Source organism: Falco biarmicus, chromosome 2 (assembly GCF_023638135.1).
Source record: "Falco biarmicus isolate bFalBia1 chromosome 2, bFalBia1.pri, whole genome shotgun sequence".
NCBI classification, from domain to species: domain Eukaryota; kingdom Metazoa; phylum Chordata; class Aves; order Falconiformes; family Falconidae; genus Falco; species Falco biarmicus.
The window spans coordinates 62703558-62724982 of NC_079289.1; the positions used below are offsets into that span (position 1 = coordinate 62703558).

General features: G+C 37.8%; 1 protein-coding gene across 3 annotated transcripts in view; it reads left to right on the forward strand.

Annotated features, from left to right (window-relative positions):
- The window catches only part of MYO16 (myosin XVI), a 412228-nt gene that overhangs the window by 238875 nt on the left and 151928 nt on the right, over window positions 1–21425 (forward strand). For all 3 annotated transcript variants that reach the window (XM_056328855.1, XM_056328853.1, XM_056328854.1), the window contains exons 14-16: window positions 3602–3707; window positions 7298–7415; window positions 14614–14761. In XM_056328855.1, coding sequence (XP_056184830.1) covers window positions 3602–3707; window positions 7298–7415; window positions 14614–14761 — 372 coding nt within the window. The remainder of the gene's footprint in view (window positions 1–3601; window positions 3708–7297; window positions 7416–14613; window positions 14762–21425) is intronic.

The window sequence follows — 21425 nt, forward strand, 5'->3', positions numbered from 1 at the left end:
TTAACAAAATATTAATAAAGAAATAGAAGGAACCGGGCCCTCCCTCAGGTAGTTATGTAGGAAAGCTAGAAAGCCAAAGGAGGAATAAGATGAGAAAGCTTAGTGGAACTTGCCTAAAGCCCATGGTGAGCATAAGATTTCAAATTCTCTGTCCATTTTCCTTTCCCTTGGAGTACACTGTCTCTAATTTAACTGTCTGTGAAATAAGCTTTCCTTGCTTTGCCTGTTTCATAATGCCTTCTAAGAATGTTTTACTGCAGAAGAATGTTTTTCTGCTGCAATGCTAACTTATCCTCCACCCTTATAAGGTATTCCAAGCAAAAGTTATAAGAAAGCAACATTTATATTGTAAATGACATTTTGAAAAATATAACGATGAAACAATTCAAAACCGAGAGGAGGAATTGTTCTCTAAGCAGAATTAAACTTTTAAAACAAAGGTATTGTGGACAAGGGGGACATTACAAAAATTTGTACTCAACCTCAAAGTAACTGGAATAAACAAGATCCCGTTCAAGGTGCCAAATTACTTTTTCATTGTTAAATGATTTTTTTGGCTCAAATGTTCCAAACAAGGACATCAACAATTAAAACTTTACCTAACATAACATTCCTTTATCAGTGCTTCAATATGTATTTCACAAAGAGTAAACATAACCCTTCGAAATGCAGAAAACAACCAAGTGACATTGTGACTCTCTTTTAGCAACTACGTTCTAGTGGATTCTGACCCCCAAACTGTACTTTAGCAACCGCTTTAGCCAACAAGCTCCTGTGACACTGCTTGGACAAAATGTCAATTACTGTAAAATTAACAGTTGAGCTGAAGTGTCAAATCTTCGTAGCTGTGTCACTGCAATGTTTAGGAAATGGCAGTCTTGAGAAGAAATACTCAAGATGGGACAGAAACTGTCCACTTTGTTCATGCTTGCACAGTCCTGTGTTGTCTGGGCCACAGCTGGATTGGAGTGAAAAAAACCCATAGCTTTATTTAAAAAGTGAAACACATTAATTGTTAAATGGTAAAACTGGTGAACACTCCACTTTCTTTGTTTAAGGCACTTTTCTGTTTTTGTTTTTATTTATAATTTGCATGTCTGCTTTGTAATACTTGAAAACAATCAAAGGCACACACATCAAATGTTGTTTTAGCATCCCTTCTACCCCCTCCCCCCCTGCAATTTCTTCAGGTGTGAGAAAGATTTTTTGAAAAATAACTCCACCCTGTTAATCCTGGAAAAGCCTTCTGTTAAAGAAGGTATTTTTAGCAGATGAGGCTGGGCCTAAGCAAACAAAATAATAAAATGCTACAATTTGTAAATATCAAGTCTTGTTCAGCCCTCGGAATGATACAACTATTTATCTGCTGGATATAAAGGTAGATGTTAGACAAGCTGTGAGTTGTTACAGACTATGAATTATTTCAGGTCTGGTTTTCAAACATACATGAACACTTCTGCTCAGTGTCATCATCCATAACTGTGACTGTACTAAAATTCAGAGATGTTTTAACTTCAGAGAAGCTCTTTAACAGCTGAAATAACCAAAGAGGTCCTGCCGCTAATCTTGTGTGTAACCTGCGGTATAGCGATAGCAGGTTGCAGCTGTGATTTTGGATTGAGTCTGTTGTGGAGGGACAAAAATATTTCATCATCATGACACACAGGTGCCAGTGGACTGGCCAATGTGAGTGGGTAGTAGGAGCGGCGATGCAAGAGAGATTTTTATCTGCCTGTAAGCTCACTGGCTTTCTGGGTAATACAGGCATAAGACCTGAAATTTGAAAGAATATAGAATGTCTCTAGGGGAAGAGTATCACAGGACTAATGCCCTGTTTCACTTTTTTCTGTTCCTGTTAGTGATAACAGGCAAAGGAACATGGAATTTGGATACCACTGTTATAAAGGCAGAAGACAAACACTGCTTCTTAAGACTTTAGGCAGCATAGTACAATTAGCATTTGGAGAGTGAAGTCATCATTAAGAGGGTAGAGATGTGTGCAGATTTCAGAGGGTGACACCAAGTATCATCTGACTTTTGAAACTCAGAAAGTCAGAAGCTGAAGATCTGAGCAAGGAATAGTGCACTTACAGAGCACCTTGTCAATTCTGTAGAGATACTAGTTTCATATTAGTTGTAACAGTGACCTTCTTGGCTTCACGTGATTTCTTTCATTCTAAGACCTGGTAAAAATACAGCTTTGTGACCTATTATTTGAGGTTTTTGCATAACACATATCCAGGTGCAAACCTTTGCAGTCTTGGACCACAAACCTCCTACTGATGCCCATAGGAGTTTGAAGTCCAGGGTCAGATTCCAGCTCATTTCAGAAACATGGACAACATAAGTAAAAGCAGTTTGACATATGACATATAGTAATGAGACATCTGTCTTACCTAATCCTACAGTTTACTAGGCAAGCAAATAGGATATTCACCAGAGCTGCATGTATTTCCCTTAAGAGTTGAATGAGATGGTGTAGAGAACCCATCCCTGTCTGAGAATGAAGGTCTTTTTGTCCTTTCCTCTTTTGTTTTTTCTTTTATTTAATTGATTTCTCCTTTATTGAGAGACTTGAATATATAAAGAAATGTCCAGACAGATACAATATTTTCCTTCCCTCTTGTATTCAGAAACTAAACTATATAGATAACAGGCTGACCAGCCAGCATGACCATCATACTTGTGAAAAATCTAACTGGCTGTTGTAGAAACAACCTTTTAAATTTGATCGAGTAGGCAAATTAAGGAGGAGCATCAATTCACACTTTGATTCGGTTGTCTATAAAGAAAACAACTTCTTATAACTCAAGTAAGAAATTCTTACATGAATTCTTTAATCAGGCTTCACTGACTTTATCCTTTCCATCTCTTGTTTCTTTTCCTTCCTTCTCCAAGCTGAAAGTGCACCATTGAGTTTGCTCCCCACCTCCATCCATCCACTTTTCTGTTTCTTCCCACTTTTGTTGTTCATTATGCCTTTTACCTTGTTTTCTTTGCTCATTTTCCCCCTCAGAGATTCTCATTCTTTGGAATATTTATTCCACATCATGAACAAGAAATTAAGTGAAACAGGATCACTGAAGTCAGTGTATTGCACTACAGAAACTCGCAGTTGTAAAATCAATCATCTTTTTATTTTCCTTCCTGTTCTTTTCCTGTTTCCTTTTCCTTCTTTCTGTTCTATTCTACACTTTCCTTTCCTTCTGATTCCCATTATTACCAAAGTAGTATTTCCCCATCTGCAAAGAGAACCAGGCAGCGTAAGCAGATTCCTTTGCTGGACAGAAGATAAAGGAGGAGATAAAATCTTTGCTATAAATACTTTCAGAATGGCTTGAAAGCTTTAGATTTGATTGGCTTGGCTTGTGGTACAAGGCAATATAGCTTGACAACTCTGACAGCCCTCAGGAACATAGTCAGCCAGTCTCTCCTACATGCTGTTCTTTATTATTTGCCATCCGTAAACCTTCTGTTATTTGCAATGAAAGTTTGACTGAGATATCTTAAATCCATTCAAACAGAGCAAGCAGAGAATATAAATATCAAATGTGAAAATAACAATGAATCCACCTTCTCTTTCTTGCCTGTCGTCTTCCAGTGGAGAAAGTGGTTCTGGGAAGACTGAAGCCTGCAAGCACATAGTGAAGCACCTCACTTGCAGAGCCAGCTCCAGCAGAAACACCTTTGATACAAAGATAAAACACGTAAGTTGCATTCTGACCACTGAGTAGCACAAAGCAAAAATCTGGCCTCTTGGATAGGCAAAGACATTTGAACTGTAAGGAAAAGGCATCTGCCATGCAGAAGTTCATAAAGGGTTTGTTTTCACCTTTGAAGTCAAAGGAGTTTTCTTTTCCTAAAGTGACCTGAATGGGAAGAGGATTGAGTTTACATTGATGTGATGAGAGGAATCTTGAAAAGTGGAGGCCAGTTTTGTTTCTTTATGTTTTGGTGACTTTGCAAAGCAGTGTTTCAGTCAATAGGAAACACTTGTGTGATAAGCTCCTGTCTCCTAAATGTAAGTCTCCTTCAGTAAGTAAATAAATTTATCTCTTTTGTTGTGGTGGTGCTTCTCTGGACAGCGTAAGAAGTGCTGAGGTATCTGAAGTAATAGTATGGAAGACAGAAACTGGGAAGTTGCAGGGAAGCCCCAAGGACTGAACAAAGCTATATGGCCCAGTATCTGTATACTAACTATATTTATGAAATAGGCAAGAGTTATGAATATTTGCTCAGTCACATTTGATTCCCACAGCAGAACTAAATCCTGCCCAGTCCGTATCATGAAATAAGAATCTGCTTCACATATCAGATGAATTTACCTCCTTGCTAGTACATTGTAAATGTGAAGTTTTCATTTGACTGAACATTGCAACTCGTGTTTCATTGTTACAGCTGTAACAGGTTCATACTGATGTTTTAAATTATGTTGAACCCTAGGTTGCCAATTAAAATTCTTTTTTAAGATTGCCTTTCCTGATGAAACTTCTCATCTGACATCCCAGCTCAGACATGTACTTACATAGAATGTTTTAGCACAGTCTGCATTGTCATAGCTCAGTTCTGAGTTTCATGCCTTAAAAAAAGTTTACTCTTTCACCTTTCACCCACTTTCATCCACTCCAGTGACCTTGTTCTACAGCACTTACAGTCAACCCAAGATACCTTTTTTTTTTAGCTTTCACCTGCCACATGCATGATATTCAGCAGAATCCTAGAATTGCTGACTGTGGGGGGTTTTCATAGCATCACATGCATCATTGAAAACACACTCCTTTCATCCTGAATTATGCATGATTCAGTCCAGAAAGATAACATAGTGTCAGAAGTGCAGCTGACACTAACAGACAACATACAAATCAGGATTATTTGGATGTGGGGAAGGCTACAGATACACTGGTTCATATTTTGTACATTCCAGCTGATAAGGTAATTAAACTCCCATGGATCTTGGTTGGATTTAGAAAAAAGTGTTGCGTTTGTGTTTTTTGAAGACATTTAAAAACCCTGATGACACTGAATAAGCTGTAGCTTTGCTTTACTTTATGTAGCCATACAATTGCCATGTTAAAGAGTTTTTCACACTGTTATCTGATTGATTGATGATGCTCCTAAACTGACATATTTAGTCTAGGTTTCACACGACAATGTTAAGAATACCCATGTTATTATTTTTTCACTTTCTGATTTAAATTTTAAAGTCCAGTGTTGCAATGATACCTTTATAATAGGGACAGTACACTTTTACTTTATTTTGAACCCAGGAACCAGATCTACAAGTCTTATCTATTTCCATTGTGTATTTTTTTTATTTACAACCTGCACAGGTTTACTTACAGTTTTGAACTGATCAGTTCATTGATCATAGATATTATTTTGATCATAGTTATTATTAAAGTAGAACTGCAAAATTCAAGGAGATCCTCCAAGTCCTTTTCTCTCCTAAAGTTCAGATTAAGTAATGAGTAGAAGAATTAAGTAAATAAGTAACTTTTTTGAATAAGCAACTGAAAACTGTGCTTTGGATACAAATATGGCAGCAGTGGGAATCAGGAGATGTGGGAAGTAGTATCACCTCTGCTGCAACTTATCTCCTGGAAAATTCCTAGGGACAGCCATCATGATCCAGTGGAAACGAAATAAGATGTCCTCAGTTAAAAAGAGGAATTGAGGAGCAAAGGGGAGCTGACAAGGCCTAACTTTGTCCACCTAAAAATTAGTACACTTTGTGGACAGCTTTAACCTACTCTATATCTATGCGGTAAACTGAACAACAATCCCTAACATGCAGTTACGCTGCTCTCTGACACAGTTTAAATCCCCAGCGGGTCCTCTGGCCACAGTTCAGAGGACATGTGCCAGGGACACTTCACAACAGTATGTCCACCCCGGTCTGCAAAAGAAGAGATATTAGCTGTCTGAATGTGAACCTTATCATGCCGCTTGCCGTCGAGGTTAGAGAGTTCTGCTCCTGGTCTTGTTTAGTTTAATAACATAGATGTGGCCATATGTGTCAATGAGTCTTAGTCAATGCAGGCAGAAGAGAATCATCGTGTATTAAGAAATAAGGGTTGCCTTTTGGTTATAGAAAGATCCCTTGTAACTAGCTTAGACAGGACATCTGACTTTATGCAGTGAAGGCAGATGTAGCAGATCCCACCCATGGGGAATCAGCTAGAGATTCTGGTTTAGTTGCCTTTTAAAGTGCTTTTATGAACACGATAACCTGGATTAATTCCTGCAGCAGTTATGCATAGCACCAAGTTAATAAAGCTGCACGGGGTTTATTTAAGCTAATTCTGCATCAAGTGCTGAATTAGCCTAATGAGCAAATACATCCTAAACAACACTGATAGAGTGGAACCAAGACTAGGCTGAATAGTTTTCTGCTGCCACCTACTGCACAAATAGCTGGTTTAATTAATAATTCTGAGGGGTCTGATTTTTAGAGCTTCTGTTTTTGTGCTTGGAACCACATGTCATCTGTGCCACTCCACAGCCCTCATCCCTCCCCAGCTAGGTCATCCAGCTTCAGCAAAACACTGTCATATCAGAACAACGCTGTATTTGGGCCACATTGCAATCGATTTCATGGGATGCAAGGGGGAAGTGCTGAAGGGAATCTTTCAGGGTGTAAGAAACCAATTATACACAAAAAAACTAAATACAGAGAAAATATGGAATAAATATGGCTTATTTAATGATTTTTTTAAACAAATGATCTTTTAAAAGTAATTGCTGTGACCATGAAGATTTAACATGGAATTGCATTAGTGAGACGTGCCATAAAAAAAATCTGAAACTATATTTTCCTCAGTTTTATCACTAGTATGATGCTGAAGTAATTCTATTTTAAATCAATCAGTTATGCCATTTCTGGCATCATATAAGGCTTGTAAATTCCTTTGGTTGGTTATTAGTATCAACTGACTGTAACTTTACAAGCATAGCTGCCTTCAAAGATTTAATCTTTTTGCCATAGCGCGCCAGTTCTGGGCATATGGCTCCAGTCACTTGTATTCAAACTACCAGCAAAAAGACAGCTCACGTGTGAACCATTTTCTTCCCCCTTCCATTTACAACTTTTTTTTTTTTTCTTTTGAGCTATCTTACTGTAATTTCTGTTTAGAAAGAAAAAAGGTGCAAGGAATTTGTTAAATTCCAAGCTGAAAAATGGACTTCTGCCACACCACACACACCCCCCTTACTGATCACAAGCCAACCTCACTGATGTTTATTGAAATAACTTCCTGTTTATTTCCTCTCTTGTTAATTCTTTACCATTGTCTTGCAGGTAAACTGTATCTTGGAGGCCTTTGGACATGCTAAGACACCTTTGAATGATTTTTCCAGCTGTTTTATAAAATATTTTGAGCTACAGTTTTGTGAGAAGAAAAAAACATTAATTGCAGGTAGGTATAATTTAATCTATTTATTTTTATATCACCCACAGACTAGTAAATCAGGGGTCCCAGCTTTCCATACACGGTTAGGCATCAATGGCCTGCAAGTATGTGAAAAAGGCAGGGAGGTGTTAGGGTATATCAGAACATGTTTATAGCATGGGAATTCTCAGCTCGCCCGTAGTGCCCAGTACCGAGAGGGAGAGACTTGTTGTGTGCAACCACCGGGTGGCAGAGGCGGACCAGAAACAAGATGAACACCACCGAGTCCTCTCCTGTGTCCCGGGAAATGGCATTTCCCTTTTATGCCCGAGATTAAGACACTGTGACAGATTTTTATCACTTTACTGTGAAATGAAAGTAACAAAGAGATTAATTTTTGCATTCGTGTCTAATATTGTATTGGATATTTTAAGTATCCCTTACATAAGTGATACATTTATCTGTTTAGGGCAAACAAAACATAAGTGCACTCTGTAATACTGAAAAGAGAAGTAATTTATTACAGCTTTGAGCTTCTTCTAAAGGAAGTAGGAGTTATACTGACATTTATTCTGTTACAGGTAAGAATGTGGAATTTGTTCCAGCTTTCAGAGTTAAGTGGGAGTCTGCTAATCCCCAGTAAGCATTCATTAGTGAAAAAAAAAAAAAATACTGGGCAAAACTTCAGTTTGATTCTGAAGACTGTGGTCTTCGGAGGCAGTCAGGGAGAGGTTTCATTTTGGCTTTGCATAGGTCATCATAAAGTTACTCTGTGCTAAAGCGAGAGGTGTGTGCAGAAATAACTGTGCACGGACAGTTTCCTACTTGCACTAATTAACTGGATGGAAAAACTGTGTGATGAGACACACTTTCTATCCAAATAAATTAGATTCCATTGGATAAACATTTCCAAAGCTAATTACTTTCTATCATTTTAAATGTGTTTATGCTTTCAGAAGACTTTCCTAGAAATTTTCTTTAGAAATATTTCATATTGGGAACTACATTTCATTTTCTTGAGAGAGTTTACTGTACCCTAGCAAATACAACAGTTTCTTCAGTGAAAATGTCACTGCATGGGAAATTACTATCACTTTTTTCTGGCTTGTTTTACAATAAATATAGAATATTTGTAAAGAAAGTGTAAAACTGAAAAGTGTGATTTTTTTTTTCCTTTATGAGCTGTTGTATGAGTAATATGAAGAAAGTGATGTAAACATTAGAATGGCCTAAACAGCATCTGAATTGGCCTTGTAAAAATAAAGTTCAATCCCTAAAATTAACATTTTACAAATCCCTTGTATTGTACCTATTTAATTTCAGTATATTTAGTTATCACAATTACATTGTGTGCATACTTTTTCTCTTTTTGTTCCACACACAGAGCACAAATGCAAATAGATGAAAATTACACTAATTTGAAAAGTCAAGTATATGAACATTAGGGAACACCAGAACTGAAGTTGCCTGAGATACTCTTGGGTTGCCTTGTACATACAAGTTTAATGCTGTTGATTTTCCACCCCACACCAGCTGCATTCAGTGCAGAGAATGGGCTATATTTCTTCAGCGATCTGCTACTAAATAGTTTGTTTTCCCTTAATTGATTCATGTATGACTTGTGTTATTTTATTCTGCTCTAAAAAGAGAATGCTAGTCTTTCTGTCGACTTTCTATGTTGTTCATCAACATTTTCCACTGTATGAGCATTTCAGAAACATAAATGGATTCATTTTCACAGTACTTCTGACCTGAGGTTGTATCATTCAGTTCCTTAGGTGAGGAATAGAAGCCTTGAGGCCATGTGTTCCCACAGTTTCTGGGTGACTTGCTTGAGATTGCAGGGACTTGAGTTTTGAAGCAGCTTTACCTAGACTTGCCAGTTTAATTCACAGCCCTTGTCTGTGAATAATATAAATATGGAATCAATTAACCAGGCTCTCATGTCAGTTTTCTGGTGCACTAATGCTCTGGTTTTATCACCTTCAAACCATAGGCACTAAATGAGAATATCTGGCAGTAGGGAATATCTAGGAATTGAATCAATTACTCTTCCCAAATTGAAGGTAGACAAAAGTTCTCTAATTTACAGTCAAGAGTGAGAAGCCCTAGTACAACAGTAAAAGTGTTTTCTTTATATTTTTGAAAGCTGCAGTTGTTTGTGCTGTTTGATTTGCATTGTAAATGTTGCCTTTTCTAGGCTATTGCTAAGCTTCACCTCTGAGTGAAATTGCTCAGATTTACACAACCATAAATGAGAAAAGAAGCAGGCATGTTGTCTTTGGCTGATTCAAATCCCACCCAGTGATTTTCTGTATTTATTTGCAAGATCTATTTGCAGCAGTATTTACTGTCTTGCACTGTTTAAACACGAGTGAAAAATGTAAATATTCAGAGCACCTGATTCTGCTGAGACATGACTTTATAACTCATTGAGACAAACTGGGCTAAATATGTCTGGTTTGTAAACAAAAATCCAAGTGACACTAGACTGCCTTCATCAAAGGGTTAGGTTGTTTGAACTCTGTAATGGATAGTTCTTAAGGGTGGAGATCCAGAACAATTTACTAAGGAAGAGGTGTGCAAAGTACATGTGAACATTTTTATTACAGAAGGTAAGCTCAGGGTAGCATTCCTTGCAGTCTGAGTGGACATTAGTGGAGTTTGTGACAGCTTTCTACCCATGCTGAAGTTCTTTTATGCTAGACCCTGGAAATGCTCTGACTTTTGTCACATAAGGTTTATTCTTATAGCAGAAAGTCCAATACACCTGAAGAACAGAAACATTCGCCATAATTTTCATCTGCAAGCTTGGTTCGGTCTTTCTTATAAACTGCATCTTTGTCATGAAGTTTTGAAAACAAGGATGGAGCTATTGTGTGTGGTTCTGCTTAAAGCCAGTACAGATATCTGTAGAAGTTTTCTGTGTCTTCTCTGACTGTTGTTTCTGATTAAGTGTGCTGCAATGTTGGGTTCAAATGGGAGCTTTTCTGTGCCAAGTGCCTTTGTGGTCAGGTACCTTTCATTGCTTTAGTCCAATCAAACAAGTGGAGAAGGTATAACCCAGACTACATCATTGTTCTTTGTAACTGGATATAAGGCAGTGAGAACTGCCAAAAAGTCTTACATCAGAACAAACAGAATAAACTATAGGCCAGTGATTTCATTAGGTTTCTAAAATAAGTTAATACCTAACAGAACTCAAAGACTGATCTGCCAAAATATCATGATCATTCATAGATGATGATTCACACCCACTGCATAGTAGTAAGAGACTGATTATTTATTTATTTCCAGAAGTAAAATTTATTTTTATTTGGAAAGGGAGAAAGTAAAAGGTCTTTCAGGTAAGTGACACAATTCCTAAAATGAAAGGTAATGTTTCTGTCAGTTTTCTTAAATTACTAAAAAAGAAGCTTAGGAAGAGAAAATCAAGCCTGAAAAACGTATTCTCCAGATATTCCTGCCTTGCTTTTCAGGCCTTGCTTTTCTCAGTCTTCACTTTTTGAAAAGCACAGCCTGATTTTTTAGATTGCACTTTAATGGAAGGACCTAATTTGATTTGTAAAAAGAAGAATGCATATTTGCTCATGTGTGTTACAAACTTTTTTTGTCAATTAAGAAGTTTCAGACATTAATTTCCTTTTTTGGAGTAAGACAGACTGCAGTCAGCTAAGCTCTCTGGTGTGTTTTTGTACTGTGTTTCAGCTCTGAACTTGCAAATGTTATTATGTCTTTAGCAATAACTGTGTTTGGGACAGCATGGTTTTTGAAAAAAAAACAATGTAGTTTCAAAGAATGCGTTGCTGGAAGAAAGATTTCACTGGCCACACTTTCAATACAGAGTCCTCTTGCTAACTTTGTAGCTGCTCAGTAGGTCAAGTGACCTGTTAGAGAAGTACAAATTCCCTTATGCCTGTAGGCACAGTTAACATTGCATAAAAATGGCAGGATTTGCTCTAGAACCCTATTATTCTCTCTTATTTCACATGTAGATTAAATTCTTAGATTCTTCACTTTGTAGAAGAGCATATTATTATGATAGTTTTCTTTATGAGTTATTTAGCTCCATTAAGATGGTGCTGCATTTGATTCTTGCTGACCAGAAGCTCTGCTTTGCTTAACAGCTCTTCCCGTTGCTGGAGATGCTTACTGAGATGAACTGTATTTATCCTTATTAAAGTGGGTGACTTGAAGTACCTGAAAAGGGCTGAATTAATTTGTGTCATCTAAATAAGTGGTGTTACTTGTCATTAAAGTTAAATGTATTAATTAATCAGATAGATGACCTCCTGTAACATTTTCCTTGCTTTTATTAATCAATGAATGTTAAAAACGTCTGAGTGATAGTTATGAAAGCCTTAGTGAAGATCATTGCACACAAAAAAATGTGATTAAAGATTAGTAATAGCCTCTTTTTGAATTAATTGATGGTAGGGTTAGTTTTACTGAGAAATAGGTTACAGGCACAGTAAAAGATGGAAATCATCCTCTAGGATTGTCTATTCTGTTTTATCCTGCAGGAGTGGCAGCCAGGTGATGATTGATTCTGATGAAAACATGTGTCTGGGCCAGTCCTGCCATGATAGATTAAGACTGCCTTGCTCCAATGTATAGTGCGCTGCAAAGTTTCTGGAGCCAGAAACATATCCTGCTACCAATTTAATGATTTCCCAAGCATGCTCTTCTATATCCAGCACAGTTCCTTTTTCCTGTGGTGTACCAACAGAGGGCTAAATGGCTGATACATAATTTCTCATAATATAGTTTCCATAAAAGCAGGAATTCACTTCCACTTTTTGTTGGATGATTAAGTGGGCTAGATCACGTCTCCTTGGTTCAGCAAGTCAGCCGTACAACTCTTCTCTGTCAGTCCTACTGTCTCTTCTGTAGCTGGAATCCCAGGCACAGTTTTGGTTGGCAGCACTTGTCAGGCCATGCCTGTGCTGTTAAATAAAAGAAAGGGTGGCAGATGACCCTGGGTGGTGTACCAGTGACCTTCCGTACTGCTTAACTGGTATGTGCCTGGGATAGTTTGGCCTGTGCAGAGTACTGCTTTTGGAGATCGTGCATAGTTATACTTAGATCAGGGACAGCACTTAACTGCTGAGAACTTTCTTAAAACTGTATGTTCAAGATTCACTGGTTTTGTTTCCCTCTACTCTACACCGTCTTTCAAACAACATTTGCACAGGCTGCATTCCTTCATGCATGCACACAACTTCAATTAACTTCTGGTTTGCTTTTTTTAACAGTATAGACAGAAACTTAGAGCTCTATGAAAGGTAAGAAGATACTTAGGTGAAATTTGAAATATAATTACCAGACAAATACAGATGGTATAGCAATAACCAAGCTATCTCCAAATGAGCTGCTGTGGATATTAGCAGCTGCAGGGTGACAGGAGCATGACATTCTGGCTTTTAGCCTAGCCGTTAGGCTAATGCAACTACCGTACTTCTGATACCGGCTGTCACACCCCAGGATTTAACCTGCATCACTTTGCTCAGCATTGCATTGGGCAATATCTTCGAGCCCAAAACTGATTCTGAAAATACTGTTTCAACTATCTGCATCTTTAGAAGTCTTCAAACTCCCACTCTGCCTTAAAACTTAGATGTCTCAGGCATCTGAAGTTTTGGTTCTAAATATGCCTAGAAATGCAACAGTTTTGACTTCACTTAATAACTCAGAGCTATTTTATGCTTAATCCCAGCTTGCTTCAAAAAAGTAAAAATAGAAATACCTAAAAAACCGTGTGGCTCAAAAATGGTATGTGTTTAGAGAATACTTACTGTGCTACAGAATGCATGTACTAGTATTTTTTTATCACTGTATGTTCAAGAACTACTTCCAGTTCATAAAGAAATGAGTCTTAGATGAGTTGGTTGTCATTCAGGCTATGGGAAGCCATGGTTTAATATCCTCTGCTTACAAGGTTTCAGAAATATAGCTCCCCCATTGCCAAGAAGCACACTTTCTCCTCTAAACTCAAGTCTTTTCCAGGGTAAGGAAGCTCACTAAGATCCTGTGAAAGCTCTGCCATATTGCAAAGATTGAAAAACATAAAGCTGCAACAGAATGTACTGCATCCTAGTGGTGGGGGTGCTCAGTTGTGTGTGAACGGACACGCTTCTGGTCTTTGCACCACAGCTAGTAATTAAGCAATAATGAGATAAAGTATACGAACAGTGGGGTAAGTGGGAACTGGAATCAGGTCCCCGCTCACAAGGGGGGCCCTGATCTCTGACTGCAGTTAGGCATTCCCATGTTCCCTTTAGCCTGCTGCATGTGGAACTGCACGGTGATGTACACTTAGCGGAAGGCTGAAGAATAATCTGCCCAAAACGATGAATCTCCTTCTGCCTCTTCACATATGCTCTAAAATGCCTGTAGTCTGGTGGAGCAGGTGAATGGATCTAAGGATCGAATATTTCCTTTGCTTCTGTGCTTTGCCTCTTCCAGAATCCTAGTGGGCCTGAGATTATGTATGATCCTGTAATCAGCATTTCTGTAGGCAAATGGCAGTCAGGTTCATCCTCCTTCACCTTCTTCCCAGATGTGCTGACCCACACGTTTTCTCCTTTGACCAACTAAACATAGCCCTCCTGAGATGCCCATTTTCCCCAGGCACAGGCTAGTGAGCTGGCTGATGACTGGCTCTGCAGGTTTGTCTCTGTAGCCATCTAGAAGAGGCCATCTAGAAGTTAGGTAGTTAATCTAAACTATTACTTTAAGTGTTCTCAACAGAGAAACAGGAAATGGTTCCAAGGGCAGTTTTTCCAAGATGTCTTGAATCTCTTGCGTCTTCCTTTTTCCATTAAGAAGGTGTTAACAATAGATGCCAGTGCTCAGATGGCTACACTTTGGTGAGTTGACTAATAACTTGCCTTTTAGAAAGTCTTGCCAAATACGACAACTTGTTCCTCAAATGAGTAAAACAGAGTACAAATCAACATCATTATCTTTAAAATTAAGTGAGTAATTTTTAAAGATAATGTAAGACAGTAAGGGAGATTTTGCTCCACTCATTCTAATGGAATTAGGGCTTTACATGTCATTTATGTAGAAAACCATGATAGAATGTATGGTAATATTTTTCACATGCTCACTGTAGACGGTTTTATGAGAAACACTGTTTATTCTTCACTGTTGCAATGGTGAATGGTTTAAAATATGTTTAGAGTGATCAATATAATGATGAATTTGTTTGTTTCTCAATCAGCTAGGATTTATACATACATGTTGGAGAAGTCTCGTGTCATTATGCAGCCACTCAAGCAGAATAATTTTCATGTTTTTTACTTGATGATGGATGGGCTGTCTGCTGAAGAAAAATACACCCTGTACCTCAGTAATTTGTCTGCACACAGGTAGGATAACAACTTTATATTTAGTATTAATATTTTGATTATTTTTATTTGAGGTACTTCCATCAATAGTTAACATTTGTGTCCTAAGTTTTCAATGACTCTGAAATTATTTATTATTGAGTACCTTTTCTTGAGGATTTAATTCTGGAGTACAAGTACACCTTTTAAGAAAATCAGAGTATTAGATCCATTAGGATTATTGCCTTAAAGGACAAAAAGGAAGGAAACTTCTTCGTTATTTTTCCATTTTCTGTGGACTGTAAGTCTGTTCTTCCCCGCTCTCCCCTCATGAAATGTTTTGTCTTCAAGAAAAACTGTTTCATTAAAATTAGAGCTTTCTTATGGAATATGTCAATTTTGATGAAATGTCACTATATGTAACTGATATTTCTATTTTTATTTTGATACTTACTTTACTTCATATTATTATGAAAAACAGAAACAAAGCTTTCACTGCTTTGAAACCAAGGATAGGATTCAACATCCAACACCTAAAATTAGGTCTTTGTGTGTGTGTCCACATAAGCTGGTTGTCTTGACTCCCATTTGCAATCAAAGGAGCTTGAGTCTCTTCTCAACTCTGTACAGTTACATGTAGATGTGTGCTTTGGGGTGAACTGAACCACGTTTGTGCCTTCATAAACTGTGCTAACTACATCCCCTTTAACAGTAAGGGCTTAAACATGAAGAGCTGTATATAAACATCTAAATGTGGTATGTCTAAGGCTAAATACACTCCAAATGTTTAATATAACTGTAAGTATTGGGTTTTTGTTTGTTTGTTTGTTTGTTTTCAGGAAATGTTGGGGCTATCTCAAAAATTAGTAATTTGGATTATTTTGGAATTAAAACATATTATTGTTTTAGATCACTTGGCTTGCTTTCTTCAGCCTTTCCTAAGAAATGTCACTGAAATGAGAGAAGCCTGTTTGGCATTAATGATCTCTTAAATGGGCTAAATTTATAATGAGTATAGTGAGTAATTGTAAAAAGATGAATAGTAATTAAAATAATGCAAAATGAGTGGTTTGAGTTTTTAATTTCTAAGTCTTTTTCCCATGGATTTTTCTCTCAACTTTTCTATTGTCCATTCTGGCTAGTACTTGAATAAAGTAGTAGTCCTACGTTTGGGACCTGTGAATAGAAAGATACCACATTATTTTTTGCAGAAAAAAACTTACTTGATTCTGATTTTTTCTTAAACACAAGTGTTCAGACTACTGTTGTTTGGTAATGTTTTAAGCTGTTAGCACTTCTGTTATTATACAGAATAGTGTAATGCACTAGCTCTGAAGAAACCTGAGGTTGAGTTGCTTTACTAAAAATGTCCAACTTCAAAGGTGGGGATGGGAAGAGTTAAGTTCTATTTTTTAAATCCTTTGAAGTCTTTGAAGACCGAAAGGTTTCTGAGCTACCAATAATTAATTTATTCCTCTTCTAGGAAAAGTTGTTTGGTATCACTCAGTTTATTCAGAAAATGAAACAGTTTGAAGTCACTTTGCAAGAAGCTCCAACAGGAAAGAACTTAGCAAAAGCCTGAATAATTAGATTCACATGAACAAAGCTTTATCTGATAAGATATCTGATAAGCATCCAAAAAGAACAAAATGCTATTCCTAAATAGATGTCTGAACATTGCAGTGCCAAAGCTTTAGAAGTAATTTACAGCGAAATATTTGCATAAAGCTGCTTTTATCAATAAAGCTTTGCTTTGGCTACATAGAGTAGATTGTATCTTGCATAACTGAGAGAGAGTTTGGGCCAAATATTTATTACCTTAAACTCCTGAATATAGTAGTTCAGTGGGCTAGATCTTTCTTGGTTGAGAGTTAAACTAGAGGTGAATTTCTACCGCATCAAACTCATACATGAATCAGGAAGGCAAGATTTGTCCTATGTTTTAAATTCATGATTTCTGGCTTAGTCAAATTTTGATGAGATCATACATTCTGGTAACATCAATAAGTGAATTTTTCATGTTTTCTTTAAGCAAGTGTAATAGTAAAATTAATTAGATAGCAGCCCTTTTGAAACTATATGTAGTTTATGCCCGCCTGGGTTTTTTGATAAGTTTTCGATTCCTCTTTGTGTTAATATTGCACCTTTATGTAGAAGATTGAACAACCTTAGTGAATTATGGCTGTTAAGATCACACGATAACCCTATTTTTGCACTGTTTGCTTAAATCATTGCAATAGGAGAAATGAGGCATGGAATTGTCCTTTTATTCTCATTTTAGAACAAAGTGCCTTAAAGAATCAAAGTAGTATTGTCAATAGTGGTTATTGTTAGACCTGGTGCTGTAAAAGGTGAGAGGCAGTCCAGGTATTAAGCAGTATATAATCCTGGATTAAGAGTTAATGTAAATAACTAAAAGGGGAAATCCCTCCCCTTTGGAGTCACTGAGTTTCAGTAAGGCTGGGGTTTCACCCCAATGTGTGGGGGGAGTTGTTAGGTTGTAAATCTGTGGTGTTTGGTGTAGTCCTGAGAGGGAGCTTGAGCTCAGAAACTGAAATGTATGTTCTGGCAACCATTATGACTGCTAGGGCAACGTGTGAAGACAGATAGCTGGCCACTTTCTGTTGAACCTATACACAACTAGGATCTTAAAGTAGCAAGCGATCTAAATCTGTGTAGGGAGGGATGTGAATGAATACATGTCCCACCGTATCTGCGTATGGATCATGATGGATAAAGACAGAAGCAATTCCTGAAAGGTAAGATCATTTTTCAAGATTGAGCAGGGGAGGCATGTCAGAAATAAGAGTCTTGAAAGGGCAAGTCGAGGCTTTTTGATTGACAACAGCTACTCCCATGTGTTCATTACATTCAGAAGCTGATTTTTATTAGCAGAACCTTGACTGAAATTTCCAAAATTTCTATTAACTTGGTGTGTTTCAAAAGAACTGGAGAACTTTGTTTATCTTAATGTTGATGTGTAATACAGAGAGGTTAGAGATTTGAAGTTATGGTCTCAATTTGGTCTTGATGCTCTTGACATTTTGGGTTTGTTTTGTTTTGTTTTGCTTTGCTTTATTTTGTTTTGTTTTTCTGAGTGCAGATACAGTCCATTAATGTAAGCATCACTTTTCTGGCATCTGAAATTTAGCCTCATAATAAAGGATGTACTAGCTTTTCTACTACATTAAGTTTAGCCTCATAGTTACAGTAGGTACTACCTTAGTGATAAATCTTGCAAACAAAGTGAAACAGAGAGTAAAGAGAGGTGACAATGGTGATAGATCAGCTTGTAAATGGTCTTCAACTCTGGTGAATATCAGAAAGACAGGAAAGAAAAAATGTGGGAAAAACTTTTACAGAAAAAATTGGAAAGACCTGCTTTTATTATTTTGGGCCAATCACTTCATATTAGCATTGATATTCTAAAGCTGCAGTATATCTATAACAATATAAGAATGTGTAATATATGTATGTAAGATACTCAAACATACTATCATTAAAAGTCATGTCATTACAGCTAGGTATGTATATTAGAAATATAGCTTAAGGCTACTTAACTGTAGAAAATGGTTTCAGAAATGGTGGTGGGTTTGGCATCTGTTAAACTTGATGTCACCGTTTTGAGTTTAAACAAGGTTGCTAGTTCTCTTAATTGATTGTATTGTTGCGACTTTTGGTAGCGTAGGCAAACTGATACAGTGCTTTCAGTACTGCAAGGTGATTCTGACAGATGTTTTTTAGTCCTCCCTTGTAATGTCAGATCTCTGTCACCCAGCATTTATAGGTTAAAATATAGTGCTTGTAAATAACCTGTATAAGTAAAACTAAACAGCTTCAAGCTGGGGAAAATGTTAGTGTACACACTCATGCAGGAGCTGGGCTGTGGTCAGAGAGTACATTTTGTGTTTGCATTGTCAGACTGCTGTTCTCAGATGTGTAAAACTTTCCTTTCTCCCATAGAACGATGATGTGCACTGCAGTATGTGCTCTCTCTCTCTGCCTGTGCTGTTTCTGCCACCCCTTAAAAAGCATTGAAACTCTTCTGCAACAATAGCTGTAGATCAGATGTTCACAGAACTGCTGGATCTTCTTTTACAGTTTTTCAGAGCAGATGCCCTCTTCACTGTCAATAAGAAAACTTTCCATTAATTTCATGTACAAAGTAGTAATTTTAGTGAAGTGATTGAATTTCTCATTGAAGTCTAAACTCTTCAGAACCCCTTTGCTTGATCACTGAGGAAATCATTCCCCACTGTAAATTATAAGGTCAGTCTTCAAAATGGGCTTAAAAATTACAGTACAGGAAAGTGAATGGCATAGAAAAGATCCCAGTAGACAATTTTGAGAGGCATTAAGTGCAAAGCCTTATGTCTGACTTTTTATGTGTTTCCAGTCATCATTTTTTTCTAACAAGCACTATGACAATATATGGGAAATGGTGATTATTCTAGTATCATCCATTTTGATTCCCACTCTTCCTTTCCTTCACAAAGAGCTCAGGATGAGAATTTTCAAGACTGTGTGAGTGGCGAGTTACCACAACTCTCCCCAATTCAACCAATTTAAGAGGCAGCCTCTTTGTTTTCTGTTACAGGTATAAAGCCAGGAAGATGTTGCATGTTTCCATGCCCTCTCTTTTTCTTTCCTTTCACATTTGGATGCCATTTTTCTTTCCAAACATTTGATTATTTTCTCATTTAAAATGCAACAGAAAGAAATATAAATCTTGAAAGTAATCTAACAGTTTTCTATACCTGTGCCATTTGTCTACAAATACAGCTGTAGCAGTCTAATGATACAAGGTAAATTCATAGAGAAAAGTTGGTGGGGGGTTAATTAGTCCTACATAATTTGAAAAATAGACATTTTAGGGATGTTCCAGTCCTCTCACATTCCATGCTCTTTCCTTGTATATACAAGCTTAATAGATCACTCTTTTCCTCATGCACATTCACTTTGATTTAAACTTTCAGTACCCCCATAAAGCCCAGATGCATCTGTGAAAGTTCACAGAGGTGGTTACAGACTACTCTTTTGATCCCTTTACTTCACAAATCGCCTGTTGCTGATACCTGTGTCTGATGACTAGAGGAAAATCCAAAGAAGTGTTAGACTTGTCTTAAAAAAAATGATTCAATCTAAATACTGTGAATGAAATAACTAGATCTGGAAGACTTATATCAGATCTTCCCACAGGTGGTAGTCCTGCTGTAATAACAGTTTCTATATGACGTGCCAAGTTACATCACTTTATCAAACTGCCCTTAGACTTTGTGTGCTGAAACTCAGCATAAATTAGTTGTACCAAAATTCTCAGTGTCAACCCAATAAAGTCTAGTATTGAGGCTCCATGAACTTCACTGTTGAGGATCAACTTTGTTTTAAAATCCTGTTGCCAGACTAAAGCTCCAGGCAACCAGGGAAGTGTCATTCATTGTATCTAAATTTAGGAGGAAGGTAACGATCAGACCCAGAGATTCCTCAGCTGTGTTTCACTTTTCTGTTGTGGGAGGTGTAGGCACAGGAGGAGAGAAAGGCTGTGACAGGAGATGTTAGGCTTACCATCCCTGTAGCTGAAAGGCCATGAGGGCCAAGTCCTCCTAACACTTCTTGGCTGAAACCCGTTCCCTGTTTGCACAGAACTAGGTGAAATCATACTGGGTGAGACTTTCAAACCTCGAAATCATTCTCGAATGCTAGCGACAGTTTTGCTAGGTCTGCTTAGAACTCTGAGTTTCCAGTACCATTTCCAGAATTTAGGCAATTTTGAGTAATGGCGAGAGAACGTGGAGCAGGTGCTGCCCCATGCGGGCAGGAGAGTCGGGAAGCAGGAGATGGAGGCTGGAGGAGGGAGGCATGCAGCATCCTCACCCTCCTCCTGGCACATCCCTGCAGCATCCAGCAGGTCTAGGGATGTCCAGGGATGGTCACTGGGGTCAGACACAGCCCTGGAGGGCTGGGAAGGGCCATGGGAACCGGGGCAGGCTGAGGCCAGGCTGGCATGCTGGCCCATGCCACGGGAGACAGGAGCTCGGTGGCTGGGCACAGGCATGACTGGCCCCACCTCGGCCAGCACCAGGGCCCAGCGCCTGAGCTCAAAAGCTGCTCCTCGGTGAAGCAGTGCCCAGCAGAGCTTCTTGCACAGCCCAGGCAGCTAAACTCTTGAGAGGTGCAGAGGACATTCAAGGAACCTGCAGAAACATAGAAGATCCTCATTAATTTTTTATGAGAATTAAGGAATATCTAATATTGTCCCATGTTATCAATAAACAGCTAAATATTCAAGGTTCTCCATTAATTTCTCTCCTTTGCATATGTATATTCTCTACAATATGTATGTTTCTTTAGCATACTGCCTGTAAACTTGTACTTGATTAACACTTTTAATAGATGGTAGCCCTGGGGGAAAGTTTTAAGCTAATGTTTTGTGGCTTATCTGTCACCCCTACGTTTTTTTGCCATGGATCTTTTGGCATTTAGTTCTTAGTAAAGATGTGAGTGAAGAAGAGGAAAAATATGAACCAGTCTCCCACTTATTTTTCCTTTCCCAACATAATTTTTACTTTGCATTAAATCGTACAGATACCTTACCACTCTTTTCTACTTTCTTTATGTTCATTTTCCTGTACTTGGCATTGAGCACCTTACTAAGCCATGAACTGAGACCTTCAAAAATTAGAAGTGCACTTGATATTTTACAGAG